Raw genomic sequence first — 18,634 nt, 5'->3', positions numbered from 1 at the left:
GCAGTGTCTGCAGTCTTACTTTAAATGTGCTTAAAATTGTGTTGGTCTATCTGCAGGAGAAGGCCTGGCTAGCCCTTATCTCACTTCTATCTTCATGCATAGTGTTTAGTGCAGATACCTCTGGGTATGACAATATATTCCATCGGTGTTGAGGGCGAAGCTTCAGTGTAACCCCCTTGTCCTTTGCCATTAGTGCTGGTAGTTTTTGAGAGATGACATGTGCTGCAAGCCTGACACTGGGACATGGAATCAGGTCCTCTCAGGATGACGATAGAGATCATAAAATCATGGAATACCCTGAGTTGGAAGGGACCCACAGGGATCATTGAGTCCAAGTCCTGGCACAGGACACCCCAACAATACCACTGTGAGTGTTGTCAGACAATAAGGTGTGGAGTGTTCATGTGCCAGTCCATGCCTCACCTCTGGGCAGGAAAGTGTTCTGGAGGCCTAAATCCCATTCTCAGAATTGCACAGCTTGAATATCAAGGAAATGTACATAGACTGGATCAAACCCAGATTGACCCACAGCAGTGATTACTCTGGGCATTTACAGTCTCTCTGTGAAATAACAAGGTGGTTCATGAGTTGCAGTGTTGGTTCTTCTTCCTCACACACTGTCCTCTCTGTCCCATATTTTCTGTAATTTTTAATCTATTTCAGCCTTTCCTCGAGCCCTCCAATTGTGCTGCATGGGCACAAGAGCAGGAAGGAGGAGACACAATGGGATGAAAAATCAGATTGGAGACTTGGGGAAAAAATGACCAAATGAGTCCTTATTAAGGAAGCCTGGCAGCTGCACACTCCTGCACGTGGAATCAATTAGCAACCAAAGCCAACAGAGATCTGACCAAACCCTCTTTCTCCTAATTAGCATCACTCACTGTGCTCCACAGGTGAGGTGTGAGGGCAGATGTGCTTTGCTAAATTTGACAGATTATTTTCCAGAGAATGGTTCAATTTACTGGTAAAATACTTTACCCCCAAGGAATGGGTGTTTTATTGCTGGGTTTAGCGTCTTTTGGCTCATCTCCTGTTTGTTTTGTTTTGGTTTTTAAATTTCTGATTGAATCCAGCAAAGTGATGGGATAAATGCATGGTAGAGCTAAGCAAACAGGTAGAGGTTGTATTCATGAATCACACAAGACTTGTTTTGACAGCCCTATTTATGCTGTAGCTTTTAAACTTTTTAAAGGCTGAGAGAATTGGGATTGTTCAGCCTGGAGAAGAGAAAGCTTCGAGGTGACCTAATTGCAGCTTTCAGTGCCTAAAGGGAACGAACCTACAAGAAAGCTGGAGAGAGACTATTTACAAGGGCCTGGATCGACAGGGAAAGCAGGAATGGCTTCACACTGACAGAGGCAGGTTTAGATCAGATATTAGGAAGGAATTCTTCTCTGTGAGGGTGGGGAGGCCCTGGTACAAGTTACCCAGGATAGCCGTGGTTGCCCCTGGATCCCTGCAAGCGTCCAAGGTCAGGTTGGACAGGGCTTGGAGCCACCTGGGATAGTGGAAGGTGTCCCTGCCCATGGCAGGGGTTGAGACTGGATGGGCTTTGAGGTCCCTTCTGATCCCAAACCATTCTAGGATTCTGTGATTCTACTTTGGGTCGCTCCTGCAGAGCATGAAGGTTTTTAAGGTGTGTAATTCTGTGTGGCTTCAGGTGATGCTCAGAAGTGTGTTTAAGTGTTGTAATTACAGGTGATTCCCAGGGACTGGGATTAGCAGCTCTGTGGTTTCACGCCTGCAGGAGTCATTCCTGGGGCTCCCAGCTGAGCCCCATGGAGGTTTGTGTGAGGCTCGGGCAGTGGCCAGGTGCCCTCCCCAGAGTCACTGCTCTTCCCAGGCAGGAGGAGGTGAGAGTTGGGGAAAGCAGCTCAGCACCAAAGGCTCTTAGTGAAACCCATAAAATTGGAAGTGCACTCTGTTTCTGCTCCTCTCTTTCCATAAAGGAACAGAAAGCATTAACTCTGTAGGCATGGAATAAGGTTTTGTGCCTTCTTTTGCATCCCTCCCAGTCTGTTTGGAATAGGTCAGAATGCTGTCCAGCATGGCACTGAGTGCCTGTAAGGACAGGAGAGAGCAGCTGCTGCCACACGGTTGTCACCCAAATCTACAGAGACAGGCAGCAAGGTGGGTGTGGTGGCAAAGGGGAACAGTCACACTCGAGGAGGCAGCACTGTCAGGTGTGTGATGCTCTGTGGGAACGCTGGAATGCCGGCTGGCATCGGCAGGGGTGGGGCTGGGTGTGCAACGGGCACACATTCAGCAGCCTGTGCCAGTGCTTTTCTTCTGACTGCTGAAATAGATACATGAGTGTGTTTTTGACACAGCTGTGTCAGCAAACCAAGATGAGCAGCTCAAAGGCTCCAACAGTGCTTTGGGCTTTGTTCTAGGATGAGCTGCTGGTTTAGAGTAAACTCACAATTTTGCTGTCTGATCCTATGAGCTGATTGAGGTCACATTGCCGTGGTGCTGTTTACTTGTCTCCCAGTGCAATAGCATACATAATCCATATGTTATGGATTATGGTATGCTATTGCACTGGGAGACAAGTAAACCAAAGGCAGACCCATAGACCTGATGCTAGTTTTCCAAGGAAACTCGGAAGGGCTCTGTTGTACAAATGAGCTGGACAAACTCCTGGAAACCCAAGTACTTCATCTTGTGATCCTGTGATGGAACCTACACAAAAAGTCTTTGCTTCTCCTCCATACCAGCCAAAGCATCCCTCTCCCTTCCTAGACCCTTTTCCCAGTCTAATCTTTCAGTGCAATATTTTCCTTGATTTGTAGTTAAAATGTTTCCCTCTTTATGGGAAACAAAAATTAGTAGAAAGTTCAAGGGGGGAGCTTGGAATTCCTCAATTCTGAATTTTGTCTTTTTTTCCCTTCACTGACATAGACAGTCTCTGGTGACTGGTGGCTCCTGGCACTTTCTCTTGAGGCATTGGTACAGTTCCATTGCAGCCTCTGAAGGTTCATTTCAGTTCCTAACTGATGAGGTTCCTGAAGATGAGGCTGGGGTTTTATTTGGTAATGGCATTAGTTCAGCCTTGCAAAATATTGCTTGCCTGAGGTGAGTAACAGGTTTTGACGGGTGAGTAAAGCATCGTCTGTCATCGTCACAGCCAAGTACAGGCGAGGTGGCTGTGTCTGAGCTCTTAAGTGTTCTGACAGTTCTGAGTTTAGTTGTGCTGCAAGGAGTCATGATGGGGTTTGTGTGTTTCTGTTTAAAGTGCAGCTCTGTTCCTCATTGATGGCACAGGAGGGGCTGGCAGATGTCACATGTCAGGTGTCAGACACCGCTGCAGAGCTCCCAGGAGATGGGAGCTCTCAGAGCTGGTTTGCACTGAGTGGGAGGAGCAGCTTTGCTCAGCTCCTGCCCTGTTTCAGGGCAGAAAGGTGATTTGTAAATCAGTTATTCCCAGAACAGCACAGTATCAGATGGTTCCCTCGATGCCAAGTGCTTCTTGAATGGGATTTTGCCTCCTGGTCCATGGAAGCTTAGCCAGAAGTGCTGCAAACTTCACGTTAATACTTGATTTACAGTGTCTGGGTTTATTGCACCATTGCATTTCTCACCACAGAGAGACACTGAAATCCTCATGTCATTGGAAATTATCCTGGCAGCACCTAGAATGGGATTTCTGTTGAAATATTTTTCTTCCCATCAAGTCTGATGGTGTTTATAGAAGTAGAGTGAACCCCTATCTGCCCATTTAGCCTTCTCACTCACTTTGAATGAACTTTTACTTTTTTTTCTTCCTGTTTTTTTTTGTTTGGTTGGTTTTGGTTTTTTTTTGTTTGTTTGGTTTGGTTTGGTTTGGTTTTTTGGGGGTTTTTTGGGGTTTTTTTGGGTTTTTTTGGTTTGGTTTTGTTTTTTTGATTTGGTTTTTTTGGGTTTTTTTTTAAATTTTTCATCTCCTAACAAAGGTAAGAGGGATGTTAAAAGCCAAAGCTGGTTTTCTACAGTAACAATGAGGTGGTTTCCCAAGCCTGCACTGGTTCAGGGGCAGAAATGAGATCAAAACCTGAGTATTTCTGGCCATTTTCTGTGGATTCCCTGTCTAAAGATAAAGCATAGAGCTCTGGGTGGAAGCATATTAATTCGGCTTCATTATCTCTGCCAGGCTGGCAATCATTTATCATAAATCATAAATCGGAACCTGCAACTTGGAACTGAATGACTCATCTCAGTTTTGTAGTATCTTCTTTTGCCTTAATGTTTCTGAGACTTAAAATGCTAAAGATGAATAGAAATTACAAACTGGGACAAATGAGGAATTTTTGGGCCTGACTATGGTTCTTCAAAATGTTTCATGTTAGTTTCTGCTCTCTTTTTAATTGCCCCATTTGCTTCCTTTTATTGGATTGTCTTGATTTTAATGCAGATTTTACTAATAAGGGAGCATTATAAGAAAAGCGATTATTTTATTTTTCTGTGGGTTCTACTGGATTTATAAAATGCAGAGATGAGAAAGACCAATTATTTTATCAGGCCTTCTCTGGTTAAGTTCCAGATTGTTTTCTACATTGTGATTTTTGACATTTTTCCTGGCCCAGTTTGAAGTAAATTCTCCAAGTTAATTACTTCTGTCCAAGTAACTTCCAAACTCCTTCTCCTAGAGGGAGCTTTGTAAATGATCTTGGTACTTGAGCTTCTTTATTTTTAAAGCCTGGACACAAAGAATAAAATCAAAAAAGGGGTGGGCTTGCCCTTGGTGAAACTGGCGACCAAGCATTTGCTATAAACAAATGTTTATAGATGTACAAGGCTACATCAAATATTAACATATTCAATAGCACCCAACACAAGGCTCATTGAGTCCAATTCCTGCCTCTCCCTGCAGCCGTGGAGATGTGGATGTGTTCTGTGACCCTGAACATGGACACGGCCGCAGATGTTCCACACCTGCAGTTCCCATACCCCAGTGGAAGCTGGGGAACTCCTACAGAGGTTATCCCAGGTATATTTCCTATTGCCATTTGCAAACATCTGTCTTGCTTTTGGCCCAATTAAATTAATCATAAAGAGCTGTGGTGGTGCTGGGATTGGAGCTGCAGGAATGCTGAAGTGTCCTGTGTTGCCCAGCGTCAGGTCTATGGGTCTGCCTTTGGTTGAATTATGCTCACACTAAACCCGTAGGTAGAAAGTTGAGCACCTGGAAGGCTTCAGATCAAGAATGGCGTTCAGGGGCAAACAGGGCTCTCATGAATCAGAACCAAGTCTGATGGTCACAAACCTGGGGTTCTGTGTTAGAGGCGGGGGAGTGGCTGTAGACATTTGCAAATGAAGGTATTCAGCAGTTCTGTTCCTTCGTGCTGAAAACAAATACACAGAATTGCCTTCAAGGCTGCAAGTTCTGAGTCTTGGGGAAGAAAAGATCAATTTCAAGTGAAATAAATTTGAGCTGAAGAAACTTGAGAGCTCTGAAAAATCAGGTGGTGGCTGTTGTTGTTACCACATCAGGCATTCAGAATCAGGTCCCCGACCTTCAACCTGTGTTCATAATGTTCCTTTTCCTCCTCCTTCTCCCTTTGAGCAGTGGGGAAGGGCTGTGAAGGATCTTAAGCTATGAGGAGACAATTCTGCCAGCAGATGTGGATAAACCTTCATGCTTGGGGTGTTCTGAGATCAGCGGTCTACACTCCCATAAAACATGGAATTGGTCCATTGACTCCTTTGGGTTATTTTGCAGCGGTGTAACTTTAGCCCTGTGTTCAATCCAAGTCATTATATTTCTGCTCCTTACCCAGCAGTAACATTCCATTGCAGAAACAGCTTCACTTTTATTGATTCCTCCTAATAGCAGAGAATCAACAAAGCACCACATTTTATTTATTAGACTGAAAGACACCAAATAATAATGTGTTGTTTTATATTAGATGATCAAGTGTAAGAGCCCTCAATACCTTGGTTAGTGGGTCTGGTTGGAATGTGCAACTGGAACATAATATCTAGCTGCCCAGAGAGCTGCTTTGTCCTTAAGATGCCAAATTATTTTTTTTTTCCTGTTTAATCCTTTTTCCTCCTCTCTCTTCCTACTATATTCCAGTTCTTCCATGCACAAAATGCATTTTTCCTTAATACCATTCAAGAACATCTCTGGAAGGACAGATTATTTCTGGAGGGTTTGTGTGGATTTTGTATTAGCAAACCTGCTCTACTGAGCTCTGTTGTGTAAAGGAAGATTCAGTCCTGATAGTAAATTCTGCATTTCCAGAACTTAGGAATGAGGGATAGAGCTGTGGGATGAAACTGGAGGTTCCCCCCATGATCAGCCAGGCCTCACCCCCAGATCAGACACTGTTAGTAAAGATGCTTGTTGTTTTTCTGATACAAATTTATGTGTTCTGGGATTGGGGTTGGGCTTCCTCAGCTCACCTGGCCACAGGTGCACTGTGAGATTTTGGCAGGAGGGAGCCCTAGCCTTCGTCTGCACTGGTTTGGGCAGAATCAGAACTGTTCATTCATGTGCAGGGGCGTCACTGCCCTGGAGACCTCTGCTCCTGCAGTGCCACAGGCACCTTCCCAGCTCCTGAGCACAGGAACTCTGTCTGGAACAGCATGTGGAGCTTGGAGATCTCCTTCCACTGTCCTTCTGCCATGGCACTGAGCTGTCCCATCAGCCTCAGCCTCTGAAATCTGCACCAGGATGCTGCTGCTCCTGAAGTGTTTGAGGGAGATGAACTGGATGGAATCCTGCAGGAAGCTGAGTCCACTTAGAATTATAATTTCTTCAGAATGGGACATTTCTCTTTGTGTTGAAATGAAATGATGCTCTGTCTCCTTGGGGCTGCACAGAATGTGAGCCTTTCAGAAGCAAGTCCAGCATCTTTGAAGCTTTAAGAAATACAAGCTTTAGAGAAAGAGGGGGAAGAACATTTGGGATGAAGCTTTGATAGGATGCTGGAGGCAGGATCCTGAGGCCAAGAAGCACATAGGAGTAGAAGACAGAGGGGGCTTCTCCACTCAACAAAGGAGCCCTGTTTCAGAGTGAAGCAAATGCTTTCAGACTGAAGTTTCAGTGAAGTGCAGATGGCTGAGAAAAGATCTCAGACTAATGAAGTGCTTGGAATAAAAGCTTTGGAGCAGAGCTTGCAAATGCAACCACCTTTGACTTGCCTCTTTCATTCTGGAGTTCAGTAGCTCCATAATGCACACAGTACAGAAGATCAAGGAGTGGGTAATCTTTGCAGCTATTTGCTCATCAAAAAGCTGGTTTTTTAGGTAATTTTTTTTATACTTGGTTGCATTTGCTGGTCAGGAGTAATAAAAGATGCATAGTGACACTATTTAACACACTTTAATAATTTTATCTGGACCAGTAAAGTATTCCTGCATGGCCTGTCTTTTAAGCTCCAAGGATGAATCTCTGAAGTCTGCCATGTGTCATGCTTTTTCCAAAGCTGCCCTGTGTGTGTCTGGATGGGTTTTCTAGTTCTGCACCTGGATTTCCTGTGATGTCCTTAGCACGACAAGCTGAGTGTGTGCAGGGCTGTACTGGAGCAGGGATGAGTGTCAAAGCTCTCCTCCTTCCCAGCTCTCCTTCCTCCCCTGAGAGCCACAGGGAGATGGGAATGGGGGTTATGGTCAGTTCATCACAAGGTTGTTTCTGTTGCTGCTCAGGGACAGGAGTCAGAGTCCTTCCCTGCTTCAGCAGGGAATACTCTGGTGGGAGACAGTTTTTCATTAATTTCTCAAAGTGAGTCCATCCCATGGGCAACAGTTCTCCACAAACTGCTGCAACGTGGGCCAGCCCTTCAGCCTGGGGTCAGCCCTTCAGGCTGCTCAGCATCACTTGCTTTGTAATCACCAGTTTCCTATGATTAAATTACTCACTGTTTCAGCAGAGAGCTCCCTCACAGATAGTATCAAGGAGTCATTAACGTTTGAAAAGACCTTTAAGATCGTCAAGTCAACCAAGATGTGCCTGAGAGTACTATTGGAGACCAGTGCTCCAAAATTAAAACAATACCAATAAAAGGGAGTTTTCTCTGCTGAGGTGGTGTGGCAGCACACAGGTGATGGTTACTTCCCTCACAATGGGATACTGAGTGTCAGTTCATGAAAGTTTGTAAAGGACTTTGGCAGAACTCATTGCCTGAAAGGTGTTTTAACATTTTAATTTGATAGTTGTCTTTTTCTTTACTTCTGCAGTGCCAAGACAAGCTGTGCCCTGCTCTGATTCCCAAACCTGTGAGCAAATGGATTGCTTTGAGAATGGAAAGATTTGTACTCAAACAGGCTCCCAGCAGCACAGGGAGAGGTACAGAAATCCCAGATTTTTCCCATTTTTTGTTTGAAAACATTTAAAGGGAGCACGGTGTTGCTGTGAGTAGAATGAACCTGTCAGACTAAGTGTTACAGTTCTATACCAGGAAATCCTGCAGACACCTTTCATTTCTTCAGGTCCTCAGCCCAGGCCTCCTCATTCCAAGAGGTTCAGAGACACTGGAAACAGTGCAGGAATAATATTTTAATTTTATATTGTTTTTAATTTTGGATGTTTAATGATATCAAAGACATTCCAGATGATTGCAGAAACAGGAAATAATGGAAATGTTACTACCAGCAGTGGCTGTCAGGTGGCTGAGGCTGGCAGACCTGTCAGACGTCTCCGGAGGAAGAGAAGATTGCCTTTGGATTCGGAGGATGAGGAGGAAAATGCATATGAGGATGAGGTAAATGAGGCTGCATGTACTTCTTTTAAGGAGAGCTGTGAAAAGCAGGGGTAGTTATCTCAGAGTTCCTTGTGCAGTGCCAACTGGGCTGAGGGAGCTCGTTCCGTACCCAGGGAATGGTCTGGGTCTGATCCTGATTTACATCAGTGATAGGAGTATCTGTTCTGAGGAGTCACAGGGGTGAATCAATAGCTCAGGTGAAGTGAAAGTCAGGAGTTCACAGTAATAATACCACGTCTGTTGTGATTTTGTGAATAAATACATTCAAATACTGTTGTGTGGTATTGAAGATCAGTGTCAAACCACAGGGTTTGTTTGGGTTTTATTGCATACTTGCATGTACTCTCACTGTACTACCAGAAACCTGTATTAGTGGTGCATAACCAGCAGTATCTCAGTTCTGAGCTGATCTATCCTTCAGTCTCTTGCAGCCCCTAACCCCCTCCTGGGGCCCTGTGCTCTGCTCCTGCTCGTCAGTGCCTCTCTGAGCCATTTTATGTTTATTCACATAATGCAGAGTTCTGTATGGCAGAACAGGGGCAATAAAGCTGAAGCCTCAGCTGTCATGAGCAGTTTAATTCATCGTCTTGCTCAGCTTTTCTCTGGGATGTGGGTGAGATGTTTTAAGGGGTGGATGTTTTCAGAAATCCTTGCAATCTCTCTCTTCCCCCTTCTCCTCGTTCTCATTAGAAACTGTCCCCCTGTCCCTTCTGGGGAGTGTTTGGCAGGCAGCTTTGTATGGCACATTTTGCCTGATTTTGGTTTGCTCTGAGAAATGATGGCCTGGGAGAAATCAAGCCCGAGTTTGCAAACACACAGAAGAAACGGGAATGAGGGTCGGGCATGGAGTGTGACACAGAGACACCACATTGTCTGGGGTGCTCATCTATCACAGGAGTTACTTGAAGCTTCCACTTCCTTCAGGGCTTCATAAATTCCTTTTTTTCCCCCTGTATCCATTCCCTGGCATAGATGGATGTAAGAAAGGGAAAGGAAAAAGGATTGTTCCAGTAAGGCTGCTGATGTGAGCAGCAAATCCTGCATTGCAGAAAGCAAATCCTCTGTATTGTAATGGAGATTTTGGTCCTGTGCTGCTCTTTAACATATAAATGAACTTCAGTAGCATATATTTAATAACTTGTAAAGCACTTTGGGTACCAAGATCAGCTTATCTGTGTAACATTCCCTCCTGATGTTCTTTCAGGGTTGTTAAAGAGACAGCAGTGCTGGCTAGTAGTCCTTTTAGTTACCTGTTACATCCGTGTTGTACCTGCATTGTGAGATGATCAGAGGGAAGGAAAAACAATCTTGCTAAACTTCTTTTTAACGTATCTGTGTCTAGGAGAAGAATAAATCAAATAATATGAAAAGCCGCAGAAACACTAAACCAATAAAACAAGGTGAGCTAAGCTCATAGTCTCTTTTCTTTAATGTTTATAGATTTTTTTTTAGTAGCTATTATAAAGTGAATAATAATAAACAGAAGAATAAAGGACAGGAGAGCTCATTTCACATTCAGAACAGCTTATTGTGTCCATAACCCTCTTACCACTGTCAGCTTCAGAGGTGTATTAGCAGGAATATCCTGGATTTGTCTGCATAATGGACAAAGAGTAAGGATCTGGAAGGAGTCAGCTTCATCCAGAGCTCACTGAAGATAATAAGAATCTTTTTTTCATTGACTTTGGAGAGCTTCAGTCACAGCCTAGAGTGCTAAGTAAAAAATAAATTGTAAACAACATGATTGATTATAGACTATGAGTTAAATGTATTATATACCTTAAATCAGTCAGTATGTAACTGGGGGGGAGAGTTTTAATGTACATTTAGAATGTAATTTTCTGTGTGTATGACTGTGGTTCTAGCAGAATGAATCCAAGTTGTTTCCATCATCTGGGAGCTGCCTCTCTAGTAGATGCATTGTATTATTAGGAGGTTGTAAATATATGTGTGTATATAAAAAAATATTGTGAACTTAGCAAAAAATCACTTGGTTTTTAATTTATTTTATTTTAGGCTTATTTTAGCTGCAATTATGTGCCTCTCTGTGCTGCTTGTTAGTTTATATTTAGCCCCTTATTCCTCTGTGAAATGTCAGGAGGAGGAATTGCTTTGCACAATTTTAAGTTAATCCGTCTTGTCCAGACTCTTCCTCGGCACCTTTCCTTGGGCAGCTTACCAGCAGTCCAGGTGCCACAGTTCATTTGACCTGTGATACAATAAAGTTTCATTTCCTGAGGAATGAGCACAGTTTTCCTATTGCTGGAGTTTCCAAAAGCAAGCAAAAGCAGAGAAGGAAAGCAAAACCTTTCCTCAGAAGTTGAGTAACACTGCCTCTTCTGGGGTGCCACAGCAAACATGGGAGAAGAAGGAGAAGAGTGGAGAAGCAGAGCAGGAGTCATCAGAGAGAAGCGTTCATTTTCTTGTTTTTGATTAATTAGTGCTCCCTGGAAAGAAGAAGGTATGGAACTGGTCTTCCTACTTGGAAGAGGAACAGATGCCAGCTGCTTCCCAAAAGCTGTTCAGAGAGGTTGGCAGCTTTTTTCATTCTCTTGCTGTTTTTCTCAGGCAACATTACAGGATTACTGGCAGTCACAGGATTACCAGCTCAGTGGAGGTGGGACTGGAGACCACCCTTAAGCTAGCACTTGTATTTCTTAGTTGTTTTGGTACAAGTAGGCCAGGGAAACAGGCATTTGCCCTGGGCATCTCGTCCCAAAGCAGGGTGTAAAAAATGCTGGTTGAATCCCACAAATAAGCAGCAGCTGTTTGGATCTGCTCTCCTCTGGACCAGTGGGCTGTTAGGCAGCTTCCAAGGCCGGCTGGAGAGGGACAGCCTGCTGTCTGTCACGTTCCTGTGGGACTGAACAGAGCCCTCCCAGCCTGTCCCTGTGCTGCTCAGGCAATGGTGTGGGCACAGTGAGAGTGCCAGGAGGGAGGGTGGGCTTGTGTCAGCCACATGGCAGTGCCAGAGGCCGAGTTCAGCCTTGGTGAAGCTGCCTCTGCACCCAGTTAAATGTGCAGCTCCCAGTGAGCTCTTCAGAGCCCAGGGCTGTTGGTCCTTCAGAGGGAGCTTAAAAGGAAGGTCCAGTCCTGCACTGAATCGTTTGCAATCCCAGTTCAGGGTGCTTTTAAACTTTTACTGTATCTCAACTGTTTCACTTGGATTAAGGCATCAGATAAATGAAAAACACAAAAGTTGTCTGGAATAACTGTAAAACTGGGCTGCAGATCAAGCCTGCCTTGTCCCTTTCACCATTTGAAGTTGACAAGTTACCTTTTGGTGGGAGTCTGGACTGACACAAAATGATTATAGCTTTCCCAGCTCTTTGATTCTGCACTGAGCTGGGAAGGGGATTCTTTTGTGTTTGAGAAGAGCTTATTTCTGCATCTTCTCAAAGATGCATTTGTAACTAATTGCAACAGTGCAGTGGTTTTGGGAGATTAATTAGAATAACGAGTAAATGTAAAATAAGGTCATGGTGCCTTTACTGATCCCTGAGCCTGCACCTGTCTGTTGGAGCCACAGTCACTTGGGGTGGGATTTTCTTCTCTGAGTTGAGCTTTTGAAGCCTGAAATATAAAAATTGAAGCCTTAAGTATGTTATGACTGCTCTGCAATAGATTTTGTCTTTAGGAATTAAAAACAAATGTTTCTTCCCCCATCACAGTATCAATCATTCCCACAAGGCCGAAATGGATTTAAAGTTGGAATGAAATTGGAAGGGGTGGATCCTGAACACCCCTCTCGATTCTGTGTTCTCACAGTTGCTGAGGTAGTTTCTTTTCTTGTCTTTGATTCCAAAAGTCCCATGTACATCTAGAATTATTTCTTTTTTCAATAAAAAGTAGAAACATAAGAGTAATAGTACTTTAGTTAGTTAATGGTGACACTGAAGGAAAGATGTTATGTAATTAAGGATCTTTGCCTGAAATCCTACTGGCAGATTTTTGCACTTGTGACTAAGAATAGCAAACCTATTAATTGCCTGTAGTGAATGAGTATGAAAAAGAACAATGCCACGAGGCCCTAAGATTTAGTAAATATAAACAAGTCAGAATGCTTTTATGCAGCTTCAGTTATATGAAATCTGGGTTGATCTGGTATAGACATTTAAGTTCTGGGGCTGCTTTTGTACCCCAGGAATGTGTTCATGGCATGGAGCGGGGGCTCAGGGAGGTTCCACTGACCAGTTCTATTTCCAGCTGTTTGAAGTGGGGAAAGAGGAACATGGAAACTGGGAGAGCAAGTTAAAATACAACTAGAGTTTCTGAGAAATAAATGAGATCCTAAGTTACTTTCTCTGTAAGTGCAAACATGAGGGAGTGTTTTATAAGTGATTATTTTTCTCCTTTGTGACCCTTGGTGATAATCAGATCTTCTCTCACTGTAGGTCCAGGGGTACAGGATGCGACTGCACTTCGATGGTTACCCAGAGTGCTACGACTTCTGGGCTAATGCTGATTCCTCAGACATCCACCCTGTGGGCTGGTGTGAAAAAACAAGCCATAAGCTGCTCCCTCCTAAAGGTATGACAGAAAATAGAGTGGTGTACAAGAAACCATAAATTCTACTAAGATGTCCTGGCTCTGCATATTTCATTTTTAGTGTGATTTCATCGTGGAACTTGATCTGAGGGGCTAAAGGGAAGAGGTTTAACTAACACAGTGACTCACAAAAGAGCAAAATATCTTCTCTGTGATATTCCTAAAGACTGACATTGTTAGTTACAGCAGAAACTCTGGATTGAATGTCTCTCTGTGCTTCAGAACATACTTATTTTCTGTGTTCAGTTCTTTCCTGCATTCAATTTCTAGAAACATTTGAAGGTTGAGATTAATGATTGGACATTATGGTGAATAAGAGAGAGCTGGTTTAGCTGAAATGCACAGCCCCTGGAGATCATAGCAGGGCAGTTTTCATGCAAAGTTCATATTCTTTCCAGGTAATTTCCATTTCTGAAAAACCCACCAGAATGTACTAGGGCCATGTAAAACAATCTTTTTTTCTCTCTTCCTAGGTTTCAAGGAGGGAGAATTTAATTGGACTTCCTATCTGAAGAACTGCAAAGCTCAAGCAGCTCCAAAAAACCTTTTTAAGACCCTCAGCAGTGTAAGTGGTGATATGGAATAGAAGGGATTTCAATAGGTCTGGTGCTAAGTGAGTTTTGACCAGAATATTTATGTGGTTTTAATATGCTTATGTCAGAGGTACAGCCATGGTACAATCAGATGCAAACTACTTCCTGCTGTGTTTTATTTTTTAGAAGGAAAATTAGTACAATTTTTCTTCCTTTCCCCAGTCACTGACATTCCAGAGAAAGAATTTGTATTTTCCTTCCTCCTTAATGCTGGAGGAAAAGATTTACTGAACCGTTTATTAAATACATTACAACTGTCTGTTTTACTGTGCCCCTACAGTCAAGATATTTGTGTCACTTTCATGTAATTTAATAATTTCCAAAATAATTTCTGGATTCCAGCAGCATGCTCATGTGTGCCGTGTGATTCATTATGGGGCTGTGGATCGTGAGCTTTTGTCATCCTTCCCCACTGGTGCTCTCTCAGTGGCTGTTAACCTCAGTTCCTGTGAAATCCTCCATCCTGTTCCATATTACTGGGATGGCACGAAGCCCACAGGCTGGTGGATTGGAGGCTGCATGTGGACAGTCACTGACTCCAGTAGGATCAGGGCCCAGCTCTGCCCTACTTCCCACTCAGTCACTTTGTCTCCTTGAAGACTCTCCTAACTTTTCCACCAGTAAAACAGGATGTGCAATGCCCATTATCCTCAGCAAATCACTGCAGGGTGTCTCAGCCTGGGAGGCTGCAGTGGTCAGTGTACCTGGAAATTCTTTTTTTTGAGCCACATTAGCTCTTTTTTAGTAATAGTCATTGCCAGAACTCATGGAAAATCCTGTCTGCAAACATCTTGATAGTCACTGTAGCGTGTTTTGTTCTGTGGGTTTTGGGATCAAAGGAGTTTATAATGGGGATTTCAATGGCTTGATCAAGAATGTGGCTGATTTCTCTTTCCTGGTGTCCTGTTCCTCAGCCTGTCACACCTTCTGGGTTTCGTCTGGGAATGAAACTGGAGGCAGTGGACAAGAAGAACCCATCCATGGTTTGTGTCGCCACCATCACAGACATGGTGGAAAACCGGCTGCTGATCCATTTCGATAACTGGGATGAGAGCTATGACTACTGGTAAAAGACTCTATTTCTGATACATGTCTGAAGGTAGACTGACTTTGTTTTACATGCAGGCCCTGAAGTTGGGATCTTATATCAGTTTTCAGGCATCTGAATAATTACTTGGGGTTTTCACAAAGAGACAGTTGCCTGGTAGTTCCCTTCCCGTTTGTGTGCTGGGCAGCTCAGTGCAGAACCCAGTGGGGGTTGCCTGAGCTGTCTGGGAAGCACTGGAGGTAAGAAAACTTGTGATGCGTGAAGGGGCTCCAGGAGAGCTGGAGATGGTCTTTGGACAGTGGATGGAGGGACAGGACACAGGGAATGGATTCCCACTGCCAGAGGGCAGGGCTGGATGGGATATTGGGCAGGAATTGTTCCCTGGCAGGGTGGGCAGGCCCTGGCACAGGGTGCCCAGAGCAGCTGTGGCTGCCCCTGGATCCCTGGCAGTGTCCAAGGCCAGGCTGGACAGGGCTTGGAGCAGCCTGGGACAGTGGGAGGTGTCCCTGCCATGGCAGGGGTAGAATAGGATGGGCTTTAAGGTCCCTTCCAACCAAACCATTTCAAGATTTGCTTTGTATTTCCCTTTCTTTTGGGACAGCTTGAATGCCTTGAAAACCCAGTGTTACACATTCTAACGAGGCAGTGCTTGTCTTCTACACCGTGATCACACCCACTGAAAGCATCTGCTCATCCAGCAAAGGCCTATCAGACAGCATTTGAAATCCTGCCTTTCTTTTTGCTTTCCATGTGACTGGTGCCAACTTTCCCTCTTTGGTACAGGTGTGAAACGAGCAGCCCATATATCCGTCCTGTTGGCTACTGCCAAGAAACTGGAACCCCACTGACAACACCACCTGGTAGGTTGCGAGTGAGACTTATTTTCTGCCTCAGCCAAAAAGCCTGCAAACTATATCTCTCACATAATTACATATTTGCAAGTTCCAGGTTCGCTTCAGAACTCTTTACTGCCTGAACAATATTGTTGTTCCTACTTTTTGCCACTGCAATTTATGTTGTTTCATAGTTCATTGAAGAAATCTGTCTCGGTTTGAAAAGACAGATGTCTGCTAAGGAAGGCAGGAGTATCCCTTGAAATTAAAAATGTAAACCACGCCCCTCCTATTGTAATTTTGAAATTAAAGGACTCTGAGGCAAAGATATGGGAATACGAGTAACAGTTCTTTATTAGGAAAAAATAAAAATTAAAAGAAAATATAAAAATAAAAATGCAGTAATACAAAACAAGACTGCCAGAGTCAGAACAGAGCTGACCCCCTGTGGGTCAGGGGGGTGGCACAGCCCCATCCCATGGGGGCTCAGCCCTCCTGCAGTGCCAGCTGTGCTTCTGCTGGAGCAGGGATCCTGCACAAGGGGGGAGTTTTCCTCTGCAGCTCCAGGGCTGCTGCAGATGGGCCTGGGCTCCCTCTGGCCATGCAGGGCAGCAGAAGCTGCTCCTCTGGCAATGCCCTGGGCAAAGGCTGCTGGGCTGTGCCAGGCTCACATTGGATCCAGGTAGGAATGCTTGGCTCCTGCCCTGGGCAATGCAGCATCTCCCCATGGGATGCTGGAATTGGATCAGCCCTGCAGGGACACTCAGTGGCCATGGACAGCAGAGATCTCCTGCAGGGAGGATTGGCTGGGGGAGAGATCAAGAAAACTGCCCCAAGAACAGCAGAGAACTGCCCCAGCTCTGACAGGTGGGGATTGGACACACAAACCCAGCCACATCTTGCAAGCTAGGACAAAATGGAACAGGGTTTGGTAATTTATAATTGAATTTGGTTTTAGAAAGGAGAAAGTGAGAAGGATTTCCAGCATTTCCTTCAGGGTGAGCTGGGAGAAAAAGGGATCTGTACCATGATTTCCTAGATGGAATTTCTGAAGCCACAGAATATTCTGGGTTGGGAGGACCCATAAGAATCATTGAGTCCAACCCTTAAATGAATGGCCCATACAGGGATTGAACTATGGCCTTGGCATTTTTAGCACCATGCTCTAATGATTTCCTAGATGGAATTTTTGTAAATGAAGGAGTAACTGAATCCACATCTCTTTCTGCTGTAATGGAATTTGGTAAATGAAGAGAATGTTGGCAAATAAGAGAGGACAGAGCGTACAGGGAAACCAGTGTTGTTTTCAGGCCTTGGAAGTGCTCATTCAGCTTAAGAATAGCAAACATAAAAAAATTAAGCCTGACATTTGTCAGATTGACAGCCCTGGAGCAAGAATTCATGTAGTTGCTGTGTTCCAGGTTCAGTGGAGCAGGAAGCACTGCCCAATCCCTCTGCATGGGGGGAATTGGCCTCAGTGTCTTCCCTGCAGATGTACAAGGGGTTGTGAACATTCTCTCTCAGCAGCACCTCATCTGTCCCTGCTCCTGGAAGGTTCAGCAGGGCTGGGCTCTACAGTTCTCTGCTCATATCAGGATTTCCTGTGCCCCCACAAAACCTGCAGCCAGTTCTAGTCTCTCTGCTGAAAGACTTAATGCAGTAGTTTTCAGACTGTGCTCTGCATTTAGTCACTGCACCCTCCTGCCAAAAAGATCCTGTCCTGGGGGTAAACATTACTGAAACAGGAAAAACGTGGAGCAGTTTCTTAAATGCAATTGCCCGCGAGAGACATGGCACTGTTGTTAGAGCAGCACACCCGTGGAGCTTTTTCTCTCCAGGCTGCTGGGTTTACTGAGCCTGGGTGAGCGGGCAGCAGGAGAGGAGAAGGTTCTGCAGTCTAACAGGTGCTCACACATAGAGTAGTTCATAAAACAGGAAATTAACTTGGTTATGCCATTGGACATCACAGAATCATCTGACTAGCTCACAACTGGAGTTTTCTTTAGAGCATAAGAATTGATTAAGCTGTGCAGAAGTGAACTCGCCAGGGTTCAAGCTCAATGTAAAACTGGGGAACTGGCAGAGCTGCTCTGGGTGCTGAAGATGGTGGGTAGGAGCAAACAGGCCACTTTACAGCACCATCCATTGTAAGTGATCATTACAGTGTCACAGAACTGCCTTTTTGCTGTTTGTAACAGTAAATGTGGAGTTTTTCTTACAGAAATGTTTATTCTCTGTTTTTTCAGGACACAGGGATTCCAAAGCCTTCTCATGGGAGAAGTACTTGGAAGAAACTAATTCCCAAGCAGCTCCTGCAAGAGCCTTTAAACTGGTAGGTGAATGTCTTTGGTTGCTCTTGCTCAGGTGCTGTTATCCATCCCTTTTTGTTAGACGCTTTATTTGAGCATAGTTCACCTTATCTGTGCGAGGAAGGTGAAACTGTGGTTTACTTTTGAGTTAAAGATCATCTCAATGCAGCTAAAACAAAAACACACAGCAAAATACAAGATTTTTTTGTTTTTTAATACTATGGAAGGCTGGCTTGGAAAGGATTTTTGACTAAGTGTCTTCAGTGGCTCCATTAGCAGATTTAAGGCAGAGCCTTCAGTCCACAGTGGCTTCCAGAGGTATGTGGGAAGTGCCTGATAGAGGCACAGAAAGAATGCAGTTATCTGCTGTCCCCTCCACATGAAGTTTTAAAAACCTTTCTAAAATTCACCTTGCAGTTGTGCAAATCTGTACTTCCCTGGCTGGTGAGGCTGGAATTAAGGAAGAGAAGTTCATATCAAGGATTTACGTGTGCTGATACAGATCGTGGTCCTTCTGGGGAGGAGCCAGCTGTGCCCTCCACAGAAATAAATGTATTAACAGATGAAAGAGCATCTCTGCCAAGCCCCTAAGACCATCTTGCAGACTCAGTGTGAA

General features: G+C 44.4%; 1 protein-coding gene across 8 annotated transcripts in view; it reads left to right on the top strand.

Moving 5' to 3' along the window:
- Nucleotides 1-18,634, top strand: part of LOC139603003 (lethal(3)malignant brain tumor-like protein 3) — a 42,985-nt gene that overhangs the window by 1,667 nt on the left and 22,684 nt on the right. For 2 of the 8 annotated variants that reach the window (XM_071453364.1, XM_071453357.1), the window contains exons 1-11: nt 759-896; nt 8,164-8,272; nt 8,579-8,687; nt 10,030-10,087; nt 11,129-11,217; nt 12,359-12,463; nt 13,082-13,217; nt 13,709-13,800; nt 14,743-14,894; nt 15,660-15,736; nt 17,956-18,041. In XM_071453364.1, coding sequence (XP_071309465.1) covers nt 8,211-8,272; nt 8,579-8,687; nt 10,030-10,087; nt 11,129-11,217; nt 12,359-12,463; nt 13,082-13,217; nt 13,709-13,800; nt 14,743-14,894; nt 15,660-15,736; nt 17,956-18,041 — 966 coding nt within the window. In that variant the 5' untranslated portion in view covers nt 759-896; nt 8,164-8,210. Of the gene's footprint in view, nt 1-758; nt 897-2,904; nt 3,079-8,163; nt 8,273-8,578; nt 8,688-10,029; nt 10,088-11,128; nt 11,218-12,358; nt 12,464-13,081; nt 13,218-13,708; nt 13,801-14,742; nt 14,895-15,659; nt 15,737-17,955; nt 18,042-18,634 lie in introns of those variants that run through there. The other 6 variants (XM_071453361.1, XM_071453358.1, XM_071453360.1 and 3 more) reach the window with 6 other exon arrangements.

Source organism: Agelaius tricolor, unplaced genomic scaffold (assembly GCF_023055355.1).
Source record: "Agelaius tricolor isolate 1412-34295 unplaced genomic scaffold, bAgeTri1.0.p SCAF_36, whole genome shotgun sequence".
Lineage (NCBI taxonomy): Eukaryota > Metazoa > Chordata > Aves > Passeriformes > Icteridae > Agelaius > Agelaius tricolor.
This window is presented reverse-complemented; position numbering and strand designations above follow the sequence as displayed.